At 40.2% G+C, this 23824-nt stretch overlaps 1 protein-coding gene across 1 annotated transcript in view; it reads left to right on the top strand.

The window, feature by feature from the left end:
• LOC139446631 (uncharacterized) overlaps window positions 1–20358 on the top strand; it is an 81255-nt gene extending 60897 nt beyond the window's left edge. Inside the window, 3 exon segments of the mRNA XM_071227910.1 lie at window positions 273–498; window positions 878–970; window positions 20128–20358. Coding sequence (XP_071084011.1) covers window positions 273–498; window positions 878–970; window positions 20128–20358 — 550 coding nt within the window.
• Window positions 20359–23824: the final 3466 nt, after the last annotated feature.

The following is a 23824-nucleotide window of genomic DNA, read 5'->3' as shown; positions in this document are numbered from 1 at the left end:
ATTCTACCTTAGTATTCTACATATGACATGGTTATGTCCATACCTGGTGTTAAATGCTGAAGTGTTGTAACGAGTCTCATGGGACAAAGGTTTTCAGTTTTTCACCAGTTCTACGCCCTGTTCCCTCCTTTGATAGTAGTGGGAGTTTTCACCCTTAATAAATCGAAGTTTAAAAATGTAGCTAAAGATCATCATAAGTCGGTAGATTCAGACTCACGTATAACAATGTCAGGATTCTGCATGTGGCTACTGTCAATTATATATTCCTCTTGCCAATTGTTTGTAAACTGGACCGGAACTGACGCGGAGAGTGGTAACCATGACTACGAGGTTGGGCTGATGACAGATCTTTCTGTTGAAGCAGCTCCAGACATCCTGCCGTACACGTCCACTCATCATCATCCCCAGTATCAAGGCTACCATCCTCTTCTCAGTGAGGGGCAACAGTTCTGCATAGCCATCAAGACCATCAACAAAGCTTGGCTTACAACCATTCAGGTAAATTGACACAAATGATATTACAATATGTTTTGTCATGCATCAGTAAATTGTATCAGTATCGAGTCAAACCAGGGACTGACAGCATGACATACTGTCCATGCAATCGTGGTTCTGTGACAATCAATCAGCCAGGTCACAGTTCCTGACTCCCGATCCTTATATTGGCTACTTTGGCGAACAACCTTTTCCGAACCGAAAATCCCACAGGATCCCTCTAGGTTGACCAAATATATTTATATACTGAGACTTTAACATATCTGTCCCTTTATCTGTTTGAGCATATTTGATAACCTATTGAACTACATGATCCGTATTCCTGAACCTCCATGAACAACGCCCCTCATCTCGCCGCCATGTTTACTCCTTGTCTCCTCAGGTCCTGGGGCGTCTACTCGTGCACACCCAGAAGCCTGTCTTTAACGGGGGAGTCACTGCTGCACTGACTCCCAGTCTGAGTCATCTCTTAATGGTTTCATACTTTAAAGTTTACACTGTTTCTGTTATGCTAATTGGCTGAATGGGTTGTCACGTAATGTGATATTTGGAGCTCAAACGCCTGTGAACGGACAGAAAAATTCACATGATGTTAACGATCTTTTGTGAAATTGATAGTGTGAACCTTTACCGGAACTATTGTCCAGGTTTTCCCCAAACTCTCTATCGGTGTCGCCTCCATTTAGCCGCGTTTCAATAAATTATAGTTTTTTGCCTGATGTTGTAACATTATATCTGACTTCAAAGTAATTAAATGCTTTGGTTCTGGTGTTTGTTGCTGTCTGCTACATGAAACAAAATGGATTGTCATTACTGTGATTTTGATATGGAATGGCTTTCTATGAATACTAGTAACGCAAGGGAAGAAAATGAAATCTGCTTAACCACTGAGGTGAACGAAATTGATTTATTGGGCGATATTGACTTTGATGCATGCTTCTGGTACGTAACAGTGTCCTGTCGCAACCTTGAAACTTCTCATATCAAAATTGCCCCTAAATGTAGAAAAGTTGTTTTGCCTTCCCAAATCAAGTGCCCTGGTAAATAACACTGTTTGGTACTCGAGTAAGCCCGTGTCTCAGTCGGGCCTCACTGCATTTCTGCAACTGGCAAGCAAGCACAAGCCGATGCAAATGTTGAATTGCGTCACATCTTGTACTTGTCAGGGCACAGACATGAAGCCAGCATCAGATCTACAGTAGATCCATCTCAGTTGACAAGAAACACCAGCTGAGCAAGGTATTACAGGCGATCACACACGACAAATCCCAAAGTCCCCAAATCCCAAGCAAAACACACCCTGACGTTGGAACAAAACACACACGTTTCAGTGCACTCTGAATCCCCACCAGTCCAATCCACAACGTCCGAATTCGTTTTTGATTATCCAAACACAGGCAACACCTTAACAAATCACCCATTTTCCCAATTTGCTGGCGCCATAGGAGGGTTCATGCCTCGGGGTATTTTCCATAACTGTTCCATTAACTTGACATTAAACAGCAGTAAGTAAATCCTGTCCTCATGCTCCTGTTCGACTTGAAATACACCTCTTCAAAAACTTCTATGACGTAATGTATAAATACGCTCTTGAAGGTTGACCTCGCCTCAGTACATCGGGTCATGTTTATATTTAAACACACAATGCCATTTAGAAAGTGGTCACATGTAACAAATGTTATATTTGGGATAACACGTTCGGGATTCCAATCCACACTGCCAAAGTGAGGCACTTAATCGCCAGCACACAAAGTCAGCGATCTCACCCACTCAGCCAACTGGTAATCTATATTGCATACTTTGTGTGTTCCTCCTCGAAAGCTTTGAACACACAATGCCATTTAGAAACTGGCATTGTAGGTTCGAATCCCGAACAGGACTCAACCCAAAACAGTGTTGACATTATTATTTTGTTGAAAAGAACAAGGAATAAGATCTTTGAAGTGGCAGACAATAGGCAAGTGATCTGAGTCGGTTCGTTCAACCACTGATATGTCTGTAATAGATTCAAATAAACTCGATGAAACAATATAATAATCTACAGTACTACTCCCTGTGTGAGAAATGAAAGTAAGACTACCTGGACTATCTGAGTTTTCCTACAATTAACATTGTAAACCACAAGTAACTTACACAGGTCAAGTAAGGCTTTACCATAGTTATTTATATGTAATTCTACCATGACATTGATGAATCTTGGATTCTGATTGGTGAAAAAGAGGTTTCCTTTTTGCTACGGAAACCCCTTTCAAATATATTGAGCCTTTTCACCAAAAACGTGCGCATGAATACATAGAATCCCTACATATCAAAACGAAATGTTAATGAAACTGTTACAGAAATGTTCTATGGTGACCAGAATCGGAACAATTATGAGATAAACCTACTGCGTTTTGGAATCGTGAATGATTTTGTTAATCATGCGTGTTCTGAAATGAATTTCATCAAGTTTTATAAGCTGTCACTTCAGTTGGGACATTGTTTTCGTGGACTTTTGCAGGAGAGCGTTGTCTGATGGACTTTCAAATCCCTTCCTGCCAAATTCTAACGGTGGTGTTTGACGGAGATGGCCATGAATATCGATCACAAAAAGGTTTGTAAACAACATGTTATCATGAGTAAAGTTTTTCAAACAATTTTTATAATGTTATATTTTACTTTCATTCCAAACCATGCAGAGTCCTTGTTTCAAAATATCCGGCTTGTCTGCAGCCTAAAAAGCATCTGTTCAATCATACTCAGTCACATTGGTAATCATATGGATGTACCAGCAGGCTTGATCAATCCCAGATGATCTACATGTTAATGTTGAACCACATCATAGATCGGGGTTGTTTACTCGTTACGGAGAATGTAAAAAGAATAAGTTGCAAGATTGTCAGCCATTGACAGCTGGGAGGTGTGAGTGACCATGATGTAGGTAAAGTTCTGCCACATCCAAGTTCGGGGTAGAGAGGCATTTATTTTGTCCAAATATTAATAAGGAGGTATCTACTCTACAGTGGGACTACATCAAATTTCAAAACACATTAAGTTTATCTCCTAAATCGCTGACAGTATAAAGGGAACGAGTGAAGGCCTCTTCTGTAGATCTCACAACACAGTACAGTTTAAAGGGAACGAGTGAAGGCCTGTTTTGTAGATCTCACAATACAGTGGAGTTTAAAGGGAACGAGTGAAGGCCTGTTTTGTAGATCTCACAACACAGTGGAGTTTAAAGGGAACGAGTGAAGGCCTCTTTTGTAGATCTCACAACACAGTACAGTTTAAAGGGAACGAATGAAGGCCTGTTTTGTAGATCTCACAACACAGTACAGTTTAATGGGAACGAGTGAAGGCCTGTTTTGTAGATCTCACAATACAGTGGAGTTTAAAGGGAACGAGTGAAGGCCTGTTTTGTAGATCTCACAACACAGTACAGTTTAAAGGGAACGAGTGAAGGCCTGTTCTGTAGATCTCACAACACAGTACAGTTTGAAGGGAACGAGTGAAGGCCTCTTCCGTAGATCTCACAACACAGTACAGTTTCAAGGGGCGAGTGAAGGCCTGTTCTGTAGATCTCACAACACAGTGGAGTTTAAAGGGAACGAGTGAAGGCCTGTTTTGTAGATCTCACAACACAGTGGAGTTTAAAGGGAACGAGTGAAGGCCTGTTTTGTAGATCTCACAACACAGTACAGTTTGAAGGGAACGAGTGAAGGCCTCTTCTGTAGATCTCACAACACAGTACAGTTTAAAGGGGCGAGTGAAGGCCTCTTCTGTAGATCTCACAATACAGTGGAGTTTAAAGGGAACGAGTGAAGGCCTGTTTTGTAGATCTCACAACACAGTGGAGTTTAAAGGGAACGAGTGAAGGCCTGTTTTGTAGATCTCACAACACAGAACAGTTTAAAGGGAACGAGTGAAGGCCTGTTCTGTAGATCTCACAATACAGTGGAGTTTAAAGGGAACGAGTGAAGGCCTGTTTTTTAGATCTCACAACACAGTGGAGTTTAAAGGGAACGAGTGAAGGCCTGTTTTGTAGATCTCACAACACAGTGGAGTTTAAAGGGAACGAGTGAAGGCATGTTTTGTAGATCTCACAACACAGTGGAGTTTAATGGGAACGAGTGAAGGCCTGTTCTGTAGATCTCACAACGCAGTACAGTTTAAAGGGAACGAGTGAAGGCCTGTTTTGTAGATCTCACAACACAGTACAGTTTAAAGGAAATGAGTGAAGGCCTCTTCTGTAGATCTCACAACACAGTACAGTTTAAAGGGAACGAGTGAAGACATGTTCTGTAGATCTCACAACACAGTACTGTTTAAAGGGAACGAGTGAAGGCCTATTCTGTAGATCTCACAAGACAGGACAGTTTAAAGGGAACGAGTGAAGGCCTGTTTTGTAGATCTCACAACACAGTGGAGTTTAAAGGGAACGAGTGAAGGCCTGTTTTGTAGATCTCACAACACAGTGGAGTTTAAAGGGAACGAGTGAAGGCATGTTTTGTAGATCTCACAACACAGTGGAGTTTAATGGGAACGAGTGAAGGCCTGTTCTGTAGATCTCACAACGCAGTACAGTTTAAAGGGAACGAGTGAAGGCCTGTTTTGTAGATCTCACAACACAGTACAGTTTAAAGGAAATGAGTGAAGGCCTCTTCTGTAGATCTCACAACACAGTACAGTTTAAAGGGAACGAGTGAAGACATGTTCTGTAGATCTCACAACACAGTACAGTTTAAAGGGAACGAGTGAAGGCCTGTTTTGTAGATCTCACAACACAGTGGAGTTTAATGGGAACGAGTGAAGGCCTGTTCTGTAGATCTCACAACACAGGACAGTTTAAAGGGAACGAGTGAAGGCCTGTTTTGTAGATCTCAAAACACAATGGAGTTTAAAGGGAACGAGTGAAGGCCTGTTCTGTAGATCTCACAACACAGAACAGTTTAAAGGGAACGAGTGAAGGCCTGTTCTGTAGATCTCACAATACAGTGGAGTTTAAAGGGAACGAGTGAAGGCCTGTTCTGTAGATCTCACAACGCAGTACAGTTTAAAGGGAACGAGTGAAGGCCTGTTTTGTAGATCTCACAACACAGTACAGTTTAAAGGAAATGAGTGAAGGCCTCTTCCGTAGATCTCACAACACAGTACAGTTTAAAGGGAACGAGTGAAGACATGTTCTGTAGATCTCACAACACAGTACTGTTTAAAGGGAACGAGTGAAGGCCTATTCTGTAGATCTCACAAGACAGGACAGTTTAAAGGGAACGAGTGAAGGCCTGTTTTGTAGATCTCACAACACAATGGAGTTTAAAGGGAACGAGTGAAGGCCTGTTCTGTAGATCTCACAACACAGAACAGTTTAAAGGGAACGAGTGAAGGCCTGTTCTGTAGATCTCACAACACAGTACAGTTTAAAGGGAACGAGTGAAGGCCTGTTTTGTAGATCTCACAACACAGTGGAGTTTAAAGGAAACGAGTGAAGGCATGTTCTGTAGATCTCACAACACAGTACAGTTTGAAGGGATCGAGTGAAGACATGTTCTGTAGATCTCACAACACAGAACAGTTTGAAGGGAACGAGTGAAGGCCTTTTTTGCAGATCTCACAATACAGGACAGTTTAAAGTGAATGAGTGAAGGCCTGTTCAACAATCAAGATTTTTATTGTGATACAACAGGTCTTACATCGCAAAGTGCATCAAATCACGTGAGCACCTTGATTTAAAACATGAAAATATTTGGAAAATATCTGCTGACGCTTAGTTGGCGGGGCACATTCTTTGCAAATCCTGCAATCGACCGAAATCTTGCATGTCAGTTTACAAACCGGATTTCGATTTCGTTACGTGATTTTGATTTGACTATGCAAAGTCTTGTTAGTCCAGCCAGAATATACCCCATAATACCAGCCTATTTCGGCAAGAGTGGAAACTTGACTTTTAAAGTCAATTAGCTCCCTTGGCGCGGGAAGATGTGAAGAGCGTTGCCTGGAGGAGCTGTGGTTTAAGAATATGGATTTTATAAACTAGTTCCAGACATATGTATGTAGTTTGTGTGTGAACAACGGTTGTCTTTATCCGCTATGGACTACCGAGTTCAGAAACGGACTATAGAAATCTAGAGCATAAAAACAAGTATATTCAACTGTTCTGCATCGAAATCACTTAAGGTTGTGTTTGTGGGTGCATGTTAACGTTGGCTGTTATGTAACTTGATTCTCAGTTTGATCTTACACTTTTTTAAAACTTTGCTAAAAAAAAAGCTTGAATGAATGGAGCTTTGTTTGCTGATTGGTTGAATTGCTTTAACAAGAAGATGACAAGAGATGATCGACATGTGTTTTTACTGTTAGAAAAAGCCATCTTATCCCTGAGCACGTGTCAAATGTCAACATCCATGTCCTGCCACCTGCAACAAGTCACCTACAGCCCATGCATACTGGTACCATTCATACTAAAATGGACCAGCTCCAAAACGGACATTTTTTCCACTCAAAACGGACGAGTGGAATATCACATTGATAATCACGGCCATATTATAGTCATACCCAGTACTGCACATACCCTTCCTGGTACTGAAAGTGACAACAGGGAAAATGCCTTAATGGTAATACATAAGGGTCATTAAGAACTCGGTTTCAGGGGTTTAGTACTCTTTATAACAAAGTGAGACATTGTGAATAGATTTCCATGAATGTAAACCAGGATCCGCTATTTTATTTCTGTATGTCAGGGAGCCCGCATCTCTGTTCTGAACTATATTTATCATTGATTTTCTTGCTATTACCACTTCTACTGTATTTTGTACCACCATTGGAATTGTACTACCATTGAATTTTGTTCTAGCACTCTATTGTGTACTGCTTTACATATTCAATTGTAATTACTTTACAGAAATATTTGCTCCTTGTAAACCTAGTCAATTTTGTGACACAATTGTTTATTGTAAAACATTTTTTAATTGCTGGTTTAACAATGAACTTTTTTGCATATATTTTTGGGGGTTAACCATTTGTTTCAATTTGGAAGTCGATAAGTGCCACTTTCAACACTTCCATCCGGTTTAATGGAGTTTCATTGCATTGCATATCCATGTCTGCAGACGGCATGCAAAGAAAAAAACGATCAGAATCGTGGCCCATGATTTCTTCTTTGTTGAAATGAATTGCAACCATCGTTCGTCACTCCTATACGTGACATACTTCAACTCTACCCGCACCCTTAATAAACCATCCGATATAAAACACCAGTTAAAAGACATCCGTCATATATATCGAGCAGAGACAAAGCACATGGATAATGACGATGAAAAAGCTCTTCTCTTCGCTCTATTGGCTTGTCAGAAATGTGTGCAGACATATAGCTGCTTATGAATAGAACTTATCTTGCTAAAATACGGCACAGCTGTTGTTTTTTAACGCCACGCTCATAACTATTCCAGCTATATGACGGCGGTTTATAAATAATCGAGTCTGGACAAGACACTCCAGCGAATTGATATCATCAGTATCGATCCACACAATGAGGATATGATTACATGTATCAACCAAGTCAGCGTGCCTGACCATCTGATCCCGTTTGTCCCTTCTTATGACAAGCATAGTCTCCTTTTACAGCAGGCATGGGTTGTTGAAGACCTATTTTAACCCGAATCTTCATGTTTGGCAAGTGAATGAAAGAAGTGGAGTATCGGGTTGCGCTGCTGCACGTCTCGTATTCAATGGTCATGATTATTGTATGTTAACATTCCAGTCTTATTGCTAATAGAAATAATGTTACACCTTCACAAAATCAATAGTTTATGTCATAAAGCTAGAAATGTACCCGTGCTGTGTTTAAAATATGTCAAAAACAATAACTCATTACATTTAAATGTGGCCTCAAATCTTTTTACACACAGAAGGGAAACTCATGTGCTATTGTACACTTCCTGGTAGCTCACGACCACCACTGTTAACACCGACCTTCACACCGCGGCTTCACCCAATATGCTTTTCACATCAGAGATGAGGTGAAATTAGGTTTAACGTCGCGTCGAAGATGATTACACTTACATAGCGACGTGCATGCACGTGTGTGTATTTGAAACCGAGACTGCTCATGACATGAAGGACAGACACAGATGTTGACCGCGGTTATAGCCAAGTTTATTACTGATAAAACAAACCCTGAAACAATTGTGAAACATTCATGATACAAAACATAAATATACGCTGCCAAAATTCGCAAATCGCAGCAGTATTACTACTAACAGATACATTATGTTATTGCAGAGTAAATTAAAACATTTCTAAATTATAATAGCAAAACCCTCATTTATTCATACATTATACATTCATATATTCCACATTTATAAATACCAATATGCATCCTAGCAACACATGTGTTGCAAATCCTTGTTTTCTTCGTTCACACGATCATACATCAGCTTCACAGTACTTGAAGATTTAGTTTAATAATGGTACATCATGCCTTAACTTTGCAGTGAATTATCAACTTTACGTTAATAATAACACTTGTAATGCATACAGAAGCACAACTAGTTACCATTATGCAACCAATGTTGACAACATGACAAAACAGCGTAAAAGTAAAAAACGCAATATACTTACAAATGCTAGGAATGAGTGAGTGAGTGAGTATGGTTTTACGCCGCTTTTAGCAATATTCCAGCAATATCACGGCGGGGGACACCAGAAATGGGCTTCACATATTGTACCCATGTCGGGAATCGAACCCGGGTCTTCGGCGTGACGAGCGAACGCTTTAACCACTAGGCTACCCGACCGCCCCTGCTAGGAATGTGTACAAACTGTAAAATATCAACAATAGACTAACCTTCAGAAATGAATGAATCACAAGACTTGTCCAATTGTGAATACCACATTGTCCAACACTGTCAAATACTATATGTGTAATCGTCTGGTAGTAACATCAAATGTGATAAAAACTGTAATGTAACTAAACCCTTTAAACTGGACTGTCAAATACTATATGTGTGATGGTCTGATAGTAACATCAAATGTGATATAAACTGTAATGTAACTAAACCCTTTAAACTGGACTGTCAAATACTATATGTGTGATGGTCTGATAGTATCATCAAATGTGATATAAACTGTAATAAAACTAAACCCTTTAACGGGAGACAGTAAGCTGCAACGTGGAACACAAAGGAGCAGGAAGGGGTGCGCCTGGGCTGGCTATTGTGTGACAGTGCACGAGGTGATTGAGGCTGTGGCATGGAGTGAGCTTAAACAGGGAATTAGGAAAGCTTAATACACCATTAATACAACATCCAAGTACAGTGTACATACCATTAAGTGTCATATCATTCACTAAATGTTACTTTATCATGTTCCAGCAAAAATATAAAGAAATAAAGTTAGCGTGACCAGAGGACCTTTATGTGGTTTAAAACCACAAACTCAGGAATGGTACTGATAGATCTGGAAACATAATTGGGGAGAACCTGGATTCGGACCCACGATCAAAGGTACCCACTACCACGCGGGCAGTCATGCCAACATTTCTACGCACACCTCAGATGTAACCGTACATGCAGTCAAAGGTTCCAGGTATGTCACGAGCATGCAAGTCGACCCTGGTAAATGTCACTACTTCCTGGTTGAGGAGTTCTGGATCGCGTAACTCAGATGTAGCCCAATGTTCCACTTATGTCGCGTGTTGGCAGGTTGCCCCTGGTAACGTCACAACATCCTGGTTTCAGGAGTTCTATACCTCGACTGTTCAGTTGACGGGGAAGAAGTGAGTGGTGAAGGACGGCGATGAATCTGGTACTCTGTGGTTTTGTCTTATGTCTCCTGCAGCTCCACGGCGTTGACGGACTTGCGGAAAATGGGTAAGTAGCAATCAAGTTTAGATAATATTGAAATGAGGTGGTTTTTTTAAAGGATATAGGACAATTTGACTTAATTTCAAGTGTTTGAGTGTCTGTTATCTTTTCGTGTTTAACTGGCATGTTTATCTCATTAAGTGACCTCACAAAATCGATATTTATGGAGCAGCCAACCTTTCTCAGGTCACGAGATTGGATGAACAGTTACATGCCAAGACGAATATTCTATTTATTATGTATTTTCTAACTCATCTGATCATTGAAGCATACTGAACATAGTTCCAGCATAAAATGTTATTTCACTCGCATGACGTTCGTCATCCACAGATACGCAATAACCCAATACCTAGCTCTCGGCCAAGGTATATCCTTTGTGCGTTTGCGAGTAATATATAGGTCGGTTGTATTTAACTTCTGAAGGAAAGTGCCTGTCGGTTGTGAGCTGTACTGCTTCAGGGTGCATGAAACTGGGGGAAAAACGAGCAGTTTCCAAATGCGGAGGCAATACCCGGGATCACTCCCGTTCATGCCGATAGTATGTAGGACCAATGTCAGATTAAATTGTTGATGGCCACAACGTTACTGCAACATGCGAGTTGATAAAAACAAAACGTCGAAGCCATAACATGACGAAAGCGATTGAATTCAAAACAAGGTTGCTACTGTGGGCGAGTTCAACCGTGTCCTGGAATACATGTAAGGCCGCCAGTGGGCTTTGTGTTGACACACTGCGGTATTTAAGTAGACCCTGGGTAAATGCTGAGGAACACCTTGTGTTAAATGAAGGGTTGCGTTACCTTCGTGCCAGATACCAATTCAATGTATTATCGTCAAATCTACATGTACATATCTCGAAATCAGCAACACTTTGTTGCTGTTAACTTCATTGACCACGTCCGTACAAAAGCCAATAAACCTATTCTTTAAGTCTATTGTTTGAAAACTGATGTTTGTTCAAGCCTTTCTTGTACGTTCGTATGTATGTGTGTCGAGTGCAGTGTCTTGCGTGTGTGTGTACGTTTCGTGTGTCTGAAATGTTATAACATGTTACCGACCTGTCCTTCCTGTTGCCGACTTGTCCTTAATGATGCCGACCTATCCTTACTATTGCCGATGTGACATTGAAAATGGACCCGCGTTGAAAAGTGACCCGGGAGTCAGCATTCAACGTTGAAAACATACCCGGTCTCAGTTTTCAACAGACCAGGGTCAGTTTTCAACAGTTGAAAATTGACCCTGTCAGCTTTCCAAGTCGTTGAATAGTCACCCGGGCCACGCGTTGAAAAGTGACTCCCTTGAATTGAGACTTCTAGCGTAAATAAAAAAGATCTAATGTTACAGTCGATGAAGTCTTTTTCAGTGTCTTTGTCCGGGTGTTGCTGAGTTCGTATCTGTCAGCTTGCATCAGTTGTTTTACGTACATGTATGTCTTTTTGAGTGCGGTAGAGAGAAGTGATGGGGCGTTTCATGTTTTATTAAAACGTGAAAACCCAGATTCAGATTTACTGGCCAAACTTATAGATTTATGCAACCAAAAATCCAGCTACCTTTCAAACTTCATTTTTGTTAAGATTTAATCAATAAACAAAATACTTTTACGAGCGGATATCAAAACGTTTTGAGCCTCACTAACTTTAAGTTGAAATATTGTTAAAGTTACAATTATTTTTCAACATACATAAACTACGGTTAAAAAAGGGGACCACAAATTTTAGTTTGTTATAACCGTAGTTCGTTATAAGCATATATACAGCATAACTAAAGCAAATTTTAGGGACAAAAAAGTAAGTTCGTTATATTCGTCAGTTCGTTATAAGCGTGTTCGTTATAACCGTAGTTTACTGTAGTCCCATTCCAGTTTCACACACTTGTTTCATCCGGGTTTCCAATCATTATTGCCCGATAGTCCAGCCGCCAATTGTTGTCGTCCTCAAATCTTTGACCCCGCAGGTCGTTTTTTTCAATTGAGGGGACAAGTGGAAATCACTGGAGGCAAGATCTATAGGTCACAGTTCGAACCCACATTCCCGAAAAGTATCCCAGCTGGCGTGTAACGGTGCGTGGCCTTGTTAGACAATCTAGAACAGGTACTAGTATTTCGGTATTCTCCATTGTATTGTATAGAGTCGCTTAATGTGGTAGAAAATGCTTGTAGTTATATACTTATTAAAAGTGTTTTAGGCTCAAAGCATTTGATAACGTCCACATTTCCAAAATTCATTGTGAATTCGGCAAAACTCACAGAAGTTACTACAATTAACTGAAGTTTTTTAAATAGTGCTGGTTTTGTTTCTTTTCATGTAATTGCGGCCACCACTTTCAACATTTAAAACAGGCTTTTATAGGAATTGTGTAAAGTGTAACAGCATTGTCAATCTCTTTGATTTTGTGGTTTTTCGAAGAGTTGCCTTCATTGCCACACTGACATGGAAACTTAATAGAACATTACCCTTTTGGTCAGGATTTCAGCTTTCTCATCTTGAAATGCCTATAGTACGCAGATGTGTCTTTGAGCTTTACATTTGTGTGATCTATTGAGTGTTTGACATTTTTCGAAATATACTCAACAACAAAAGTTCCTGTGACACCAATTTTTAAGTGTATTTTTCAAACAAGTAAAGTTTGGTTTTCATTATTGTAGTATTGTAGCGTTATTGTATGGGGTGGGATTACAGCAAGACAGAGGACCCGTTTGATAGTGGTAGAGGGAAATCTCTGTTGTTCTACCGTTTTTTGCGTCGTCATGGCACCGGCATTACTTTTCAACATGACAACGCCCGGCCTCATATTGGTCGACTTGTTCAGGATTCTCTTCAACAAAACAACGTGAATGTCATCCCCTGGCCGGCTCGCTCCCCTGATGTCTCACCAATCGAGCACATGTAGGATGAAATGGATCGGCGCCTTCGACGTCAACCACATGTTTCACAGACACTCCAGGAACTTCGAAACATGCTCCAGCAGATATGGACAGATATCCCACAGGACTTTGTGCGACGCTTGGTCCATTCCAGGAGACGAAGATGTGCTGCTTGCATCGCAACCAGAGGTGGACACACACGCTATTGATTTGAAAATTTACATTTTGGCATGTTCATGTTTTTCATGTCAGTATGGCAAATTAATCAATTTGAACACTTACAAAAGACGTTTATCTGCTAGTAGTAGATAAGTGATAAGTATCCATCCACACATCCACATTTGATGACGTCACAAGTGCACCTAGTAACCTCACGTGACTGATGACGTCACATAACCTTGACCTTGGGGGGTGGGGGGTGTTGATGTTGTTGTCGTCATGCGATCAATGACCTCGTATAACCTTGACCAATAACCTCGTTTAACAGTTGTATCAACAAACCATTTCCGGACAGTTGAAAGGAAAAACACTTGTGTAAACACGAGATTGTTTTGAAAGGAAACACTTAAATCAACGAGCGCGTATTTAAAACGTCTCAAGTTACTCAGATTATTTTTTTATCAGTTGTATCAACAAGGCATTCCCGGACAGTTGAAAGGAAAAACACTTGTGTAAACACGAGATTGTTTTGAAAGGAAATACTTAAATCAAAGAGCGCGTATTTGAAACGTCTCCAGTTACTGTTAGTCGAGTGAGTGAAGCTACAGATTATTTTTTATCAGTTGTATCAACAAGGCATTCCCGGACAGTTGAAAGGAAAAACACTTGTGTAAACACGAGGTTGTTTTGAAAGGAAATATTTAAATCAACGAGGGCGTGTTAGAAACGTCACCAGTTACTGTTATTCGAATGAAGCTACAGACTATTTTTTATCAGTTGTATCAACAAGGCGTTCCCGGACAGTTGAAAGGAAAAACACTCTTGTAAACACGAGGCTGTTTTGAAAAGGGAACTACTCATATCAACAAGGCCGTCTCCAGTTAGTGTTTGAGAAAGGTCACATGTATATGAAAAAAATATATGAATAAATGCAGGAGTTGGTGATAGTTTTTTTCATTTACCTTTGAGGAGTCAGCAGTACACACATCCATGACTCGTTCCACCTCAACCGACTCATGGAAGCTCTTTGGGAAAAGAATACCCAAAACAGAAGCTGTCTTTTTTTCTCAAATCGTTATCATTTATATCGTAGTGATAACTTGCATCGTGAATTTGAGTCTAAACCAAACCAATTCCAACATGTGGACCGCATTGCTCAGTTCACATACTACCTAACCCAAAAAACAAATCTAAAAAAGAGCCACCCTTAACCCGCATGTGTCATATCGATAAACAAGCCAGTGATTTTAATTTCATTAAAGCAGAACGTTTTAGACACACAGAACAAGTTCAATATTTTTTCCCCTGCTGTTGAGATGGACGACTGATTCCCTCCCCAGCACAGTTGAAAGGAAACACTTGTGTAAACACGACTGTTGTGAAAGGAAATACTTGAAAAACAAGTGCGTTTCTGAGACCGTCTCTAGTTACCGTTACTCGAGCCCTACTGTAATTTGAATACACCTGGGTTTTCTAACCCTATAAATAACAGTGTTGTGACCTAAAATACTGCATTTGGTCTCTCTTGGTTCATGAATGAACATTGTGCTTATTTTCTATACCACAGAACTTTTTGGTCTCAATTTGGGAGAGATATATTTTCTGTGTGAAGGTAAGAGTTTAATTTTTTTTATTAATAGACCATATCTTTTTAAAAAATGTATTTTAATTATACGTTTTATGTTATTACAAGTATTTCATATCATTGTTTCAATTTTTTAAAAATCCATTATCTAGGATGTATTATAATTGTGAAATCATCATGTTGGCTTCATTAGTCTACACAGACATACCAATCTATTTTTATTTATTTTTAATTATTTATTTCAGAAAGATAAAAAGTATTCCAAGAACATTGTTTGCTAGACTTTATGTAAAAAAAATAATGTCTACCCCATTTACAACACCTGTGTAAACATGTGAGTTTTGTCAAAAATCCTACAGCAACAAACAGAACATTGTTAGACATCAGAGAAATTGTGGCCCAGCTTCCAAACATTTTGATTGTCAAATATGTTCCAAATCATTCCACCGTAGTGATAGCTTACAAAGACACATAAAAAGTCAACACAAAGATCCACAACCATCTACTTCTACTTCTACCTTTACTTTTACTTGTCATACATGTTCGGGGGCGGTCGGGTAGCCTAGTGGTTAAAGCGTTCGCTCGTCACGCCGAAGACCCGGGTTCGATTCCCGACATGGGTACAATGTGTGAAGCCCATTTCTGGTGTCCCCCGCCGTGATATTGCTGGAATATTGCTAAAAGCGGCGTAAAACCATACTCACTCACTCACTCATACATGTTCGACCACTTTCCCATCTGTGAAAGATCTCACTAAACACAGGAGACAAACCCATTCAAATCAACAAAGTGGTGGAGGGGCGGCAGCTAAACGTAGGAAAACTAATGTAGATAATCAACAGTCATGTTCCAGACAAGCAATAAATGAAAATGTCAGGGAATTTGATTTTATTCCTCAGGGCCAAGAGGGAAATGATCCCTACTATTATTTTGTGAAAATTCAACCTGACATGATTCATCACTTGAAAACAGAAATTGAAACAAAACATAGTATTAAATGGGGACTTTGTACCCAATTTAGATTCAGCAAAACAAACTCTGATGGTCTGACTACATTTAGTGAGCCTTACTTTAGAACCAAAATGTCTCCAGCCACCCAAGCTGATGATTTGGATGCGTTGTACACTGAAGTCATAAATACAATCATGAAACTAATGGACAATTACGAAGGAGATAGTTCAAACTTAAACTTTGAAACTGTGTTGAGCGTGAAATTATCCGTGGTCAAATTTCAACCCTTTCGCGGAAGTTCATATCTTCCCCTCCCCCCTTCGTTAGAGAAAAAGCACTGCCTGTTAGACATTAAAAATGTGGACGATAACCTCTGTTTTGCCTATTGCGTTTTGGCTCATCTGTTCCCCGTTCAGTCTCAACTGGTCAGAGAACAAGTGAGTCACTACAAGGACAAACTACACGAGTTAGATTTGAAAGGGTGTGAATTTCCTATGAGCCTCAGTCATATTTCAAAATTTGAAAAAACAAACAATGTAAGTATCAATGTCTATGGTTTTGACGAAGATGAGAACCAACAGCATGTCATCTTTCCATTACGAATCAGTTCAGTAACTTCCGAAGTACCCAAAGAGCGTCACATCGATCTCCTCCTGTTAACTCAAGAAGTAGAGGAGGAAGACGAACCCCCGCTGTCTCATTATGTTCTGATCTCAAGTTTGCCAGCTTTGATCAGAAAAACTGGAGACTGTCACAGCAAATTCATTTGTCGAAAATGTTTGTGGTCTTTCACCACTGAAGACAGACTACAAAGGCATACCCCCTACTGTTATCACAAAGCACAGCGAATTAAAATGCCGGAACCAAACAAAGCTTTTCAAACATTTGGGTTGGGCCACTATGCCAAAACAGTCAAAGTCCCCTTTGTGATCTACTGCGATGTTGAATCCGTGTTGTCACCTTTAGAACATAATGCGACACCGGGGAGGAGAGGAAGTCACCACCACGTCCATGAGCACATTCCCTGCGGTTACAGTTATCAAATTGTATGTCGGGAACCCGACATGTACACATTTTCATTGAGAACCTATAGCGGGGAACGGGCTTCAGAGCATTTCATGACGCATCTTTTGGAGGATTACGATCAAATCATGGACATCTTAAATCATCCCGTGCCCATGACATTAACAGATGAGGAAAAGTTAGCTTTAGTTTCCGAAACCCATTGCTATCTTTGCGGGGAGAAAGTACAGAAGAATGAGCGACACATCGATCACGATCATTTGACGGGTCGAGTCAGGGGTCTTTGTCACAATTACTGCAACGTCAACTACAACGAAGCCAAATTTGTCAATGTCATTTGTCACAATGCTTCGAGGTATGACAATCATTTGATTCTTCAAGCAGCAGAACTGTTTGCCGATCGAAAGTTGACGTGCATAGGTCAAAATTCGGAACACTTCATCATGTTTCAAATAGACCAACTTCGTTTCTTGGACAGTTTCAAATTTTTAAACACCAGCTTACAAAATTTGGCCAACAATTTGAGAAGCAAAGGAGAAGAAGAATTTGTCTATTTTGCAAAGAACTTTCCCGAACATGTGGCATTGCTGACTCGAAAGTTACCCTACTTTTATGAGTATGTGGATAGTTTTGAAAAATTAGATCGAACAGATTTTCCGAGTCGTGACGACTTTTATTCTTCCTTATCGGAAGACACCATTTCTGAACGAGACTATGCCTTCGCCCGTCACATTTGGGAGACTTTCAAAATTACATCGGTGAGACAGTTCATGGAATTGTACGTTGCCGTAGACACTTTGATTTTGACCGATGTGTTCGAAGCATTCCGTGACATGTGTCTGAGCTACTACAGATTGGACCCGTGTCAGTACTTTACTTTCCCGGGGATGGCCATGGATGCTTGTCTTTTGATGACGGGGGTGAGCTTAGATCTTATGACTGATCCAGATATGTACAACTTTGTCTCAAACGCAGTGAGAGGAGGCGTGGCGAGTATCAATCATCGCCACGCTCAAGCCAATAACAAACACATGCCCGATTTCGACCTGTCCAAACCCGAATCTCACCTGATGTACTTTGACATTAACAATTTGTATGGTGCAGCCATGAGTTGTCCTTTACCTCAAGGTCATTTTGACTGGGTAGACGAAACGGAAATAGAGTCTATTGATTGGTTGCAACTCGACCCCGAAGGTAGCGTGGGTTACATTGTAGAGTGTGATTTGGAATATCAACGTCACCTTCATTCTGTCCATCAGTCTCTGCCCCTCGCTCCCACCAAAGAAAGCATTCCCTTTGAAGATATGTCCCCCTATCATAGAGAATTGCTCGCAGAGCTTGGTATCAAAGGGGTGAAAGCCACGGGAACCAAACTTTTTGGCACATTGAAAGACAAAGAAAATTATATCATTTACTTTGCTACTTTGCAGCAATATTTACAATTGGGTTTGAAACTGAAAAAAGTACACAAAGTTTTGAAATTTACTCAGTCCAAATGGATGAAGCCCTACATTGACTTTAACACTCAGAAACGAAAAGAAGCCACGGATGACTTTTCGAAAGATTTGTTTAAACTGCTCTCAAATGCCGTGTATGGGAAACAGTTGCAAAATGTAAGAAATTACAAACAAATTGAATTAATTGCGACCGAGGAAAGACTGCAAAGGTTTTCATCAAAACCCAATTTCAAAAGTGTAAACATCTTTTCGGAAAATTTGGTCGTGGTAAGCATGGAAAAGGTGTCTGTGACTTTGAACCAACCCGTCGCCGTTGGCTTCACCATTTTGGAACACGCAAAAAGACTTCTTTATGACTTTCACTACAATGTCATGTTGAAGGAATACGATAGTGACAATGTCAGGGTCCTCATGACAGACACGGATAGCTTGTTTTATCAAATCTGGTCCCCCGTGGGTACTCCTGTCCGCGATCCTCAAGACTTTATGTCAGCTAACACCCACCTCTTTGACACCTCAAACTATCCCGTAGACCACCCACTTCATTCCATGGAAAGACACAAAGTCATCGGTTTGATGAAAGATGAAGTGGGTGGCAAAACCATCAGAGAGTTTGTCGGACTTCGTCCCAAAAACTATAGTTTCATATTTGACAAAACTCCCGGTGAAAGGGTAGAGAAACGCACTGCTAGAGGTGTGCAGAAAGCTTTTGTCCGAAACCATCTGCGTCACCGGATGTTTAAAGATTGTCTTTTTAAACACCAACAAAACATGGCAACATTTCATCAAATTCGATCCATTCATAACACACTCTTGACAGTCAAAGTGACCAAATTGGGTTTAACTCCTCAAGATGATAAGCGATACTTGCTGGCAGATGGCATCGAATCTCGACCCTATGGATTCAACCCTACTTAGAACTTTGTAACTAACATTCCCCATTCCAAGAAAATATGAGAAAAATGAGATCGTCTAGCAAACAATGACCACATCCACGAAATGATGAAACCCCTGGAGTGTTCCTCGACACGTGAAAGGTAGTAAACACATTTCATTTTTGTTGTTTTTAAAAATACTTTTGGAAAAATATGTTGTGAAATAAATTTTTAAAAAACAGTTAGTAATGAAAGCTAGAAAAAAAATGGCAGAAACAAAATAGGTTTGACATCAACACATAAAAAAATTGGTTTGACATAAAACTGAAAATAGATTTTATCAAAAGAAAAAACAAACAAAAAACAAACAAATAAAATAAAACACTAGAAATATGTTTGAGAGTAACAAAATATGTTTGATAAAAAAAATCAAAACTCATACAGAAAAAAAAATGTCCAGGATATAAAGTTAAAAAAAAATTTTAAAAATGTTTTTTCTATAAACAGGATGAGTGGACGAGCAACTTCCTACCACTACAGGGTGAGAGGGGGAAGAGGAGAACTTATCCGAGATGGGGCACAATCGAGACGATCTCTCCTTGCTGCTTATCTTGCTGGATGTCGATCTTTGGAGAGAACCCTGAGAACTCATCGTCAACGGAATAGCACATCAGCGGATATATTAACAGGACCTTTCACTATTAGCGTCCGGGAAGTGAGTATTCCCGAACCAAATCATAATCTTCGATCAAACAGAGAACAATTTGAAATGGTCCTTGAAAAGCTTTACTTGGACCGCCTATGTGTCAAAGTGAATGAATTGTGCAATAGTAATTGTTATGGGTGTGAGATAAATCACCCATCGCAACGCAATCATCAGTGTTTGATGATGGAGCCGGATGAACGTGCGATGATGTACTTCGACGATGCTTTAGAAGCTGTGTCCCATGGCAACATCCTTGAAGAGGCGAGGACACAAAAGAATTCTTCTGGAGTTGACTTCCCGGACATTCAAAACCTGCCTTATGAGAATGTTGATGACTTGAACAGACATTTTTTAACTTCCAGTAGGAAGGAACGATTGGAGGCCAAATTGATTGTGATCATATGATGAGATCATGAAAGTATTCATTTACGTATCATAAATTGATGAAACAATGCATAGTCAGTGAATTGATTTGATATATTGTAAATAAATAATATGTCTGTTACTCAGTGTGAATAAAAGTTAGAATAAAAGAATAATGTGTTCTTTTCATGCGTGTTTGTCTTTCTTTGTCGAATGTATTATGAACAAGAGATAACAGAATGGTTATCAGAGAGAGTTTGAATAGTATTCAACCCATAAATATACTACATAAACACCCACTCAACAACCAATGAAATGTTTTTTTTCATGTAGATCCAATCATCAAAGGTTTTCATGAACACGTGATCAACAAACTAACCAACCAACCAATGAATTTGAAATAATAGAATTGTGTCATTTTCGTCATTGCGCTTAAATCACACGCATTTCATCCTGTACCTTCAGAGACTCGAGTTGTGTCAGAAAAAACACGGTTACTGTATCATGGAAACAAGGTTAGTGTTCACACCATTTTGATTTACAATTAACATAGCTAATTTCTTTTAAGTTGTTAATCATAGTTTTAGTATTCACTCGACATAGCTATTGCCTTTTAATTTGTTAATGCTGGTATTTGTCACTTTTTGGTTTTTAAAGAAAAAAAAAAAAATAAATAACAAAGAGCTGTCGCAGAAATTCTAAATTCAGTCATTCTATCTTTAAACAGAGTGGGAAGAAAAGACAAATCTACTTTCTATTGCTGGAAGCAGGTCGTGAAAATGCCGCACACCCTAAACGAGGCAGTCATTCGTCAATCTCACGAATGGTTTCCAAGTCGAGACAAATGCGTGAAGGATGCCAAGCGCAAGTTTGAAGACGAATTCAACGTCACGAAGCGAGTCATCATCAAGAAATCTCGCTGGGCACTGTCCGCGGACGAGGTCGCTATGGCGGAGAAGATGAAACTCGTGGAAAACCTGTTGACTTTATGCTACTGTATTCAAGTCACCAAGATAATCAAACGACTGTCTCGTGAACTGTGTTTCGGGTGCATGTTCGATGCGGAAGGTGAACGGGACCACACCTGCAACATGTCTGAACAACAACTGGTGGAGAAATACTTTAACATGACATTATCCGACGTAGACGATGTAGAGGTGCACGAAAGCTGGAGAAAACTGCTGCTAGAAGACCCGAGTTTTCGAGATGTGAGGGACTTTAACTTGGTCCCGTATCGATGCAAAGACTATCATGACTCTCAATTTAAAACGTCTCAATGGAAGGAGGGATTGAAAGAACGGGTCGAGAAAATGTTAAAGTTAGACAAAAGAATGTGAATGTACATTTTTAGAAAAATAACCTTTTGACAGCCGAATGGTGAGATGTTTTCTCGAGCGTTATGTTTGTTTGTTTATTTTAATTATGATATTGAAAATAAAAATCAATGTTGAAAATTTGTTTTGTTTTGTATTTCATCTTCAGACACGCATAGATGACAAAGATATAAAACGAAACATCATCCATTATATTCTATCATTACACGATGAGCTCGAGAGAGATAACTTCTGACAAAGTACTGGAAGATTATTATTTCACTCCCAGAAATCCGGGGGCGTTTTGGGGTCCGGGTAAACTCAAAAAGGTGTTGAAAGGTCAATTGAAAGTTCCAGCGAGGGGTGTCAGACGGTTTGTCAACAATCAAGATGCTTACAGTTTACACAAACCCGTCAGATACCTTTTCAAACGAATGAAAGTCAGAGTGAATTCTATCCACGAAATGTTTGACGTGGATTTGGCCGACCTGTCTAGGTTTACAAAGTGGAACGATGGTGTTAGATACTTGCTGGTGGCCATCGACATATTGAGCCACTTTGCATTCGCCCTTCCGTTAAACGATAAGAAACCAGAAACAGTCTTGAAAGCTTTCAAACAAATCCTCGAGCAGCGACGTCCCGAGAAAGTGAGAGTAGATGGTGGAAGCGAATTTAAGGGCGCGTTCAAGACGTTTTTACAAAAACAAAAGATAAAACTCACCATAGCTCGCAACGAAAACATCAAAAGTAATTACGTGGAACGTTTCAACAGAACACTGAAATCGCTGGTCACCAGATACATGACCCACAATAACACCAAACATTATCTGGACGTTCTGGCGGATTTAGTATCCAATTATAATCATACCCTACATTCGTCTCTACCCCGTCTCTCTCCGGCAGATGTCGATAAAACCAACGAAGTGAAAGTGTGGAATCACGTCTATCTGGAACCTCTGAGAAAAGTCAAACCCCGTCATCAAGAAATACTTATTTAAATTGGGCGACCTGGTTCGCATCTCATACCTCAGGAAACCTTTCAGCAAGGAACTCGATCTCAAGTGGACGGAAGAACTGTTTAAAGTGGCCCAACGTTACAAGAAACAAACCTTCCCTCAGTACAAGCTGAAAGATTTTCACGACAAACCCCTGGAAGGCAGCTTTTACGCGAGCGAACTGCAGAAGGTCGACAAAGCTGTGGATGTCTTGTGGCAGGTGGAGAAAATTCTGAAGAGAAAAAAAGTGAAAGGGAAAAGCTACGCTCTCGTACGTTGGCTCGGCTGGCCTTCGTCTTTTGATTCCTACGTAGAAGAGAGCAAACTGAAAGACCTCTAAAAAAAAAAAAAAAAAGACACAATGGAAAAGTACATCTTTCTGAAAAGCACAGATTCCAAAACGACAGCTTTTCCGGAGAATTCTCCTTATCACTTCCGCGTCAAATTAAATCAAAGGTTAACCTTCGACGGATTCTGGACGGTGTCTTTGGTCGAGCTCAATTTTGGAAAGCTGAATCTGACAAAAATCGACGGTGGCAACCCCTACGTGGACGTGTTATCCAACTTAGGCGACAGTTCGTTGGTGGGGGAAACTCAACTGGCCTTATTGAGACGCATCGATCTGAGACAGGGACCCTCGTACACTTTTGGTACCGAATTTAACATTCGTATCAAATTGAAAGAAACCGATAATATCGAGTTGTATTTCAAGTCGGCAAATACCTCCATGCCTTTATTCTTAACGGAGGAGACCTACGCCACACTTCATTTGAGACGTTATCCTTTCGTGGAGTAGGAGTATTGTGACCATGGATTCGTCTTCCCGTCCGCTGTACTACGCCAAGTTTAAACATTACTTTGACAAAAAGAGGTTGTCTAGACTAGTCAACGGGAAATTACAAAGGATGGTGATCCAACCCCATCAACCGACAGCAGCATCAGCAGCAGCACAAACAGCACAACGATCAGATGCATCTAAGATGGTCGTTCAAATGACTTCCGAATCCCAGAGCGAGGTTGACAGGACAGAGGCTCAAGACAAGAGGGTGAAGGCTTTAAAACGAAAGGCAGGAGTCAAATGCGTCACTACGAAGAAAATTCGTCGAACCGACAACATCAACGCCACACCTTCCAAGACGGCGAAAGTGCTCAAGTGTACCCCGGTGAAAGAAGACGATATCTTTAGTTAAAAGTAATCAT

This window comes from Haliotis cracherodii, unplaced genomic scaffold (genome assembly GCF_022045235.1).
Source record: "Haliotis cracherodii isolate W230 unplaced genomic scaffold, xgHalCrac1.p SCAF_6, whole genome shotgun sequence".
NCBI classification, from domain to species: Eukaryota; Metazoa; Mollusca; class Gastropoda; order Lepetellida; family Haliotidae; genus Haliotis; species Haliotis cracherodii.
This window is presented reverse-complemented; position numbering and strand designations above follow the sequence as displayed.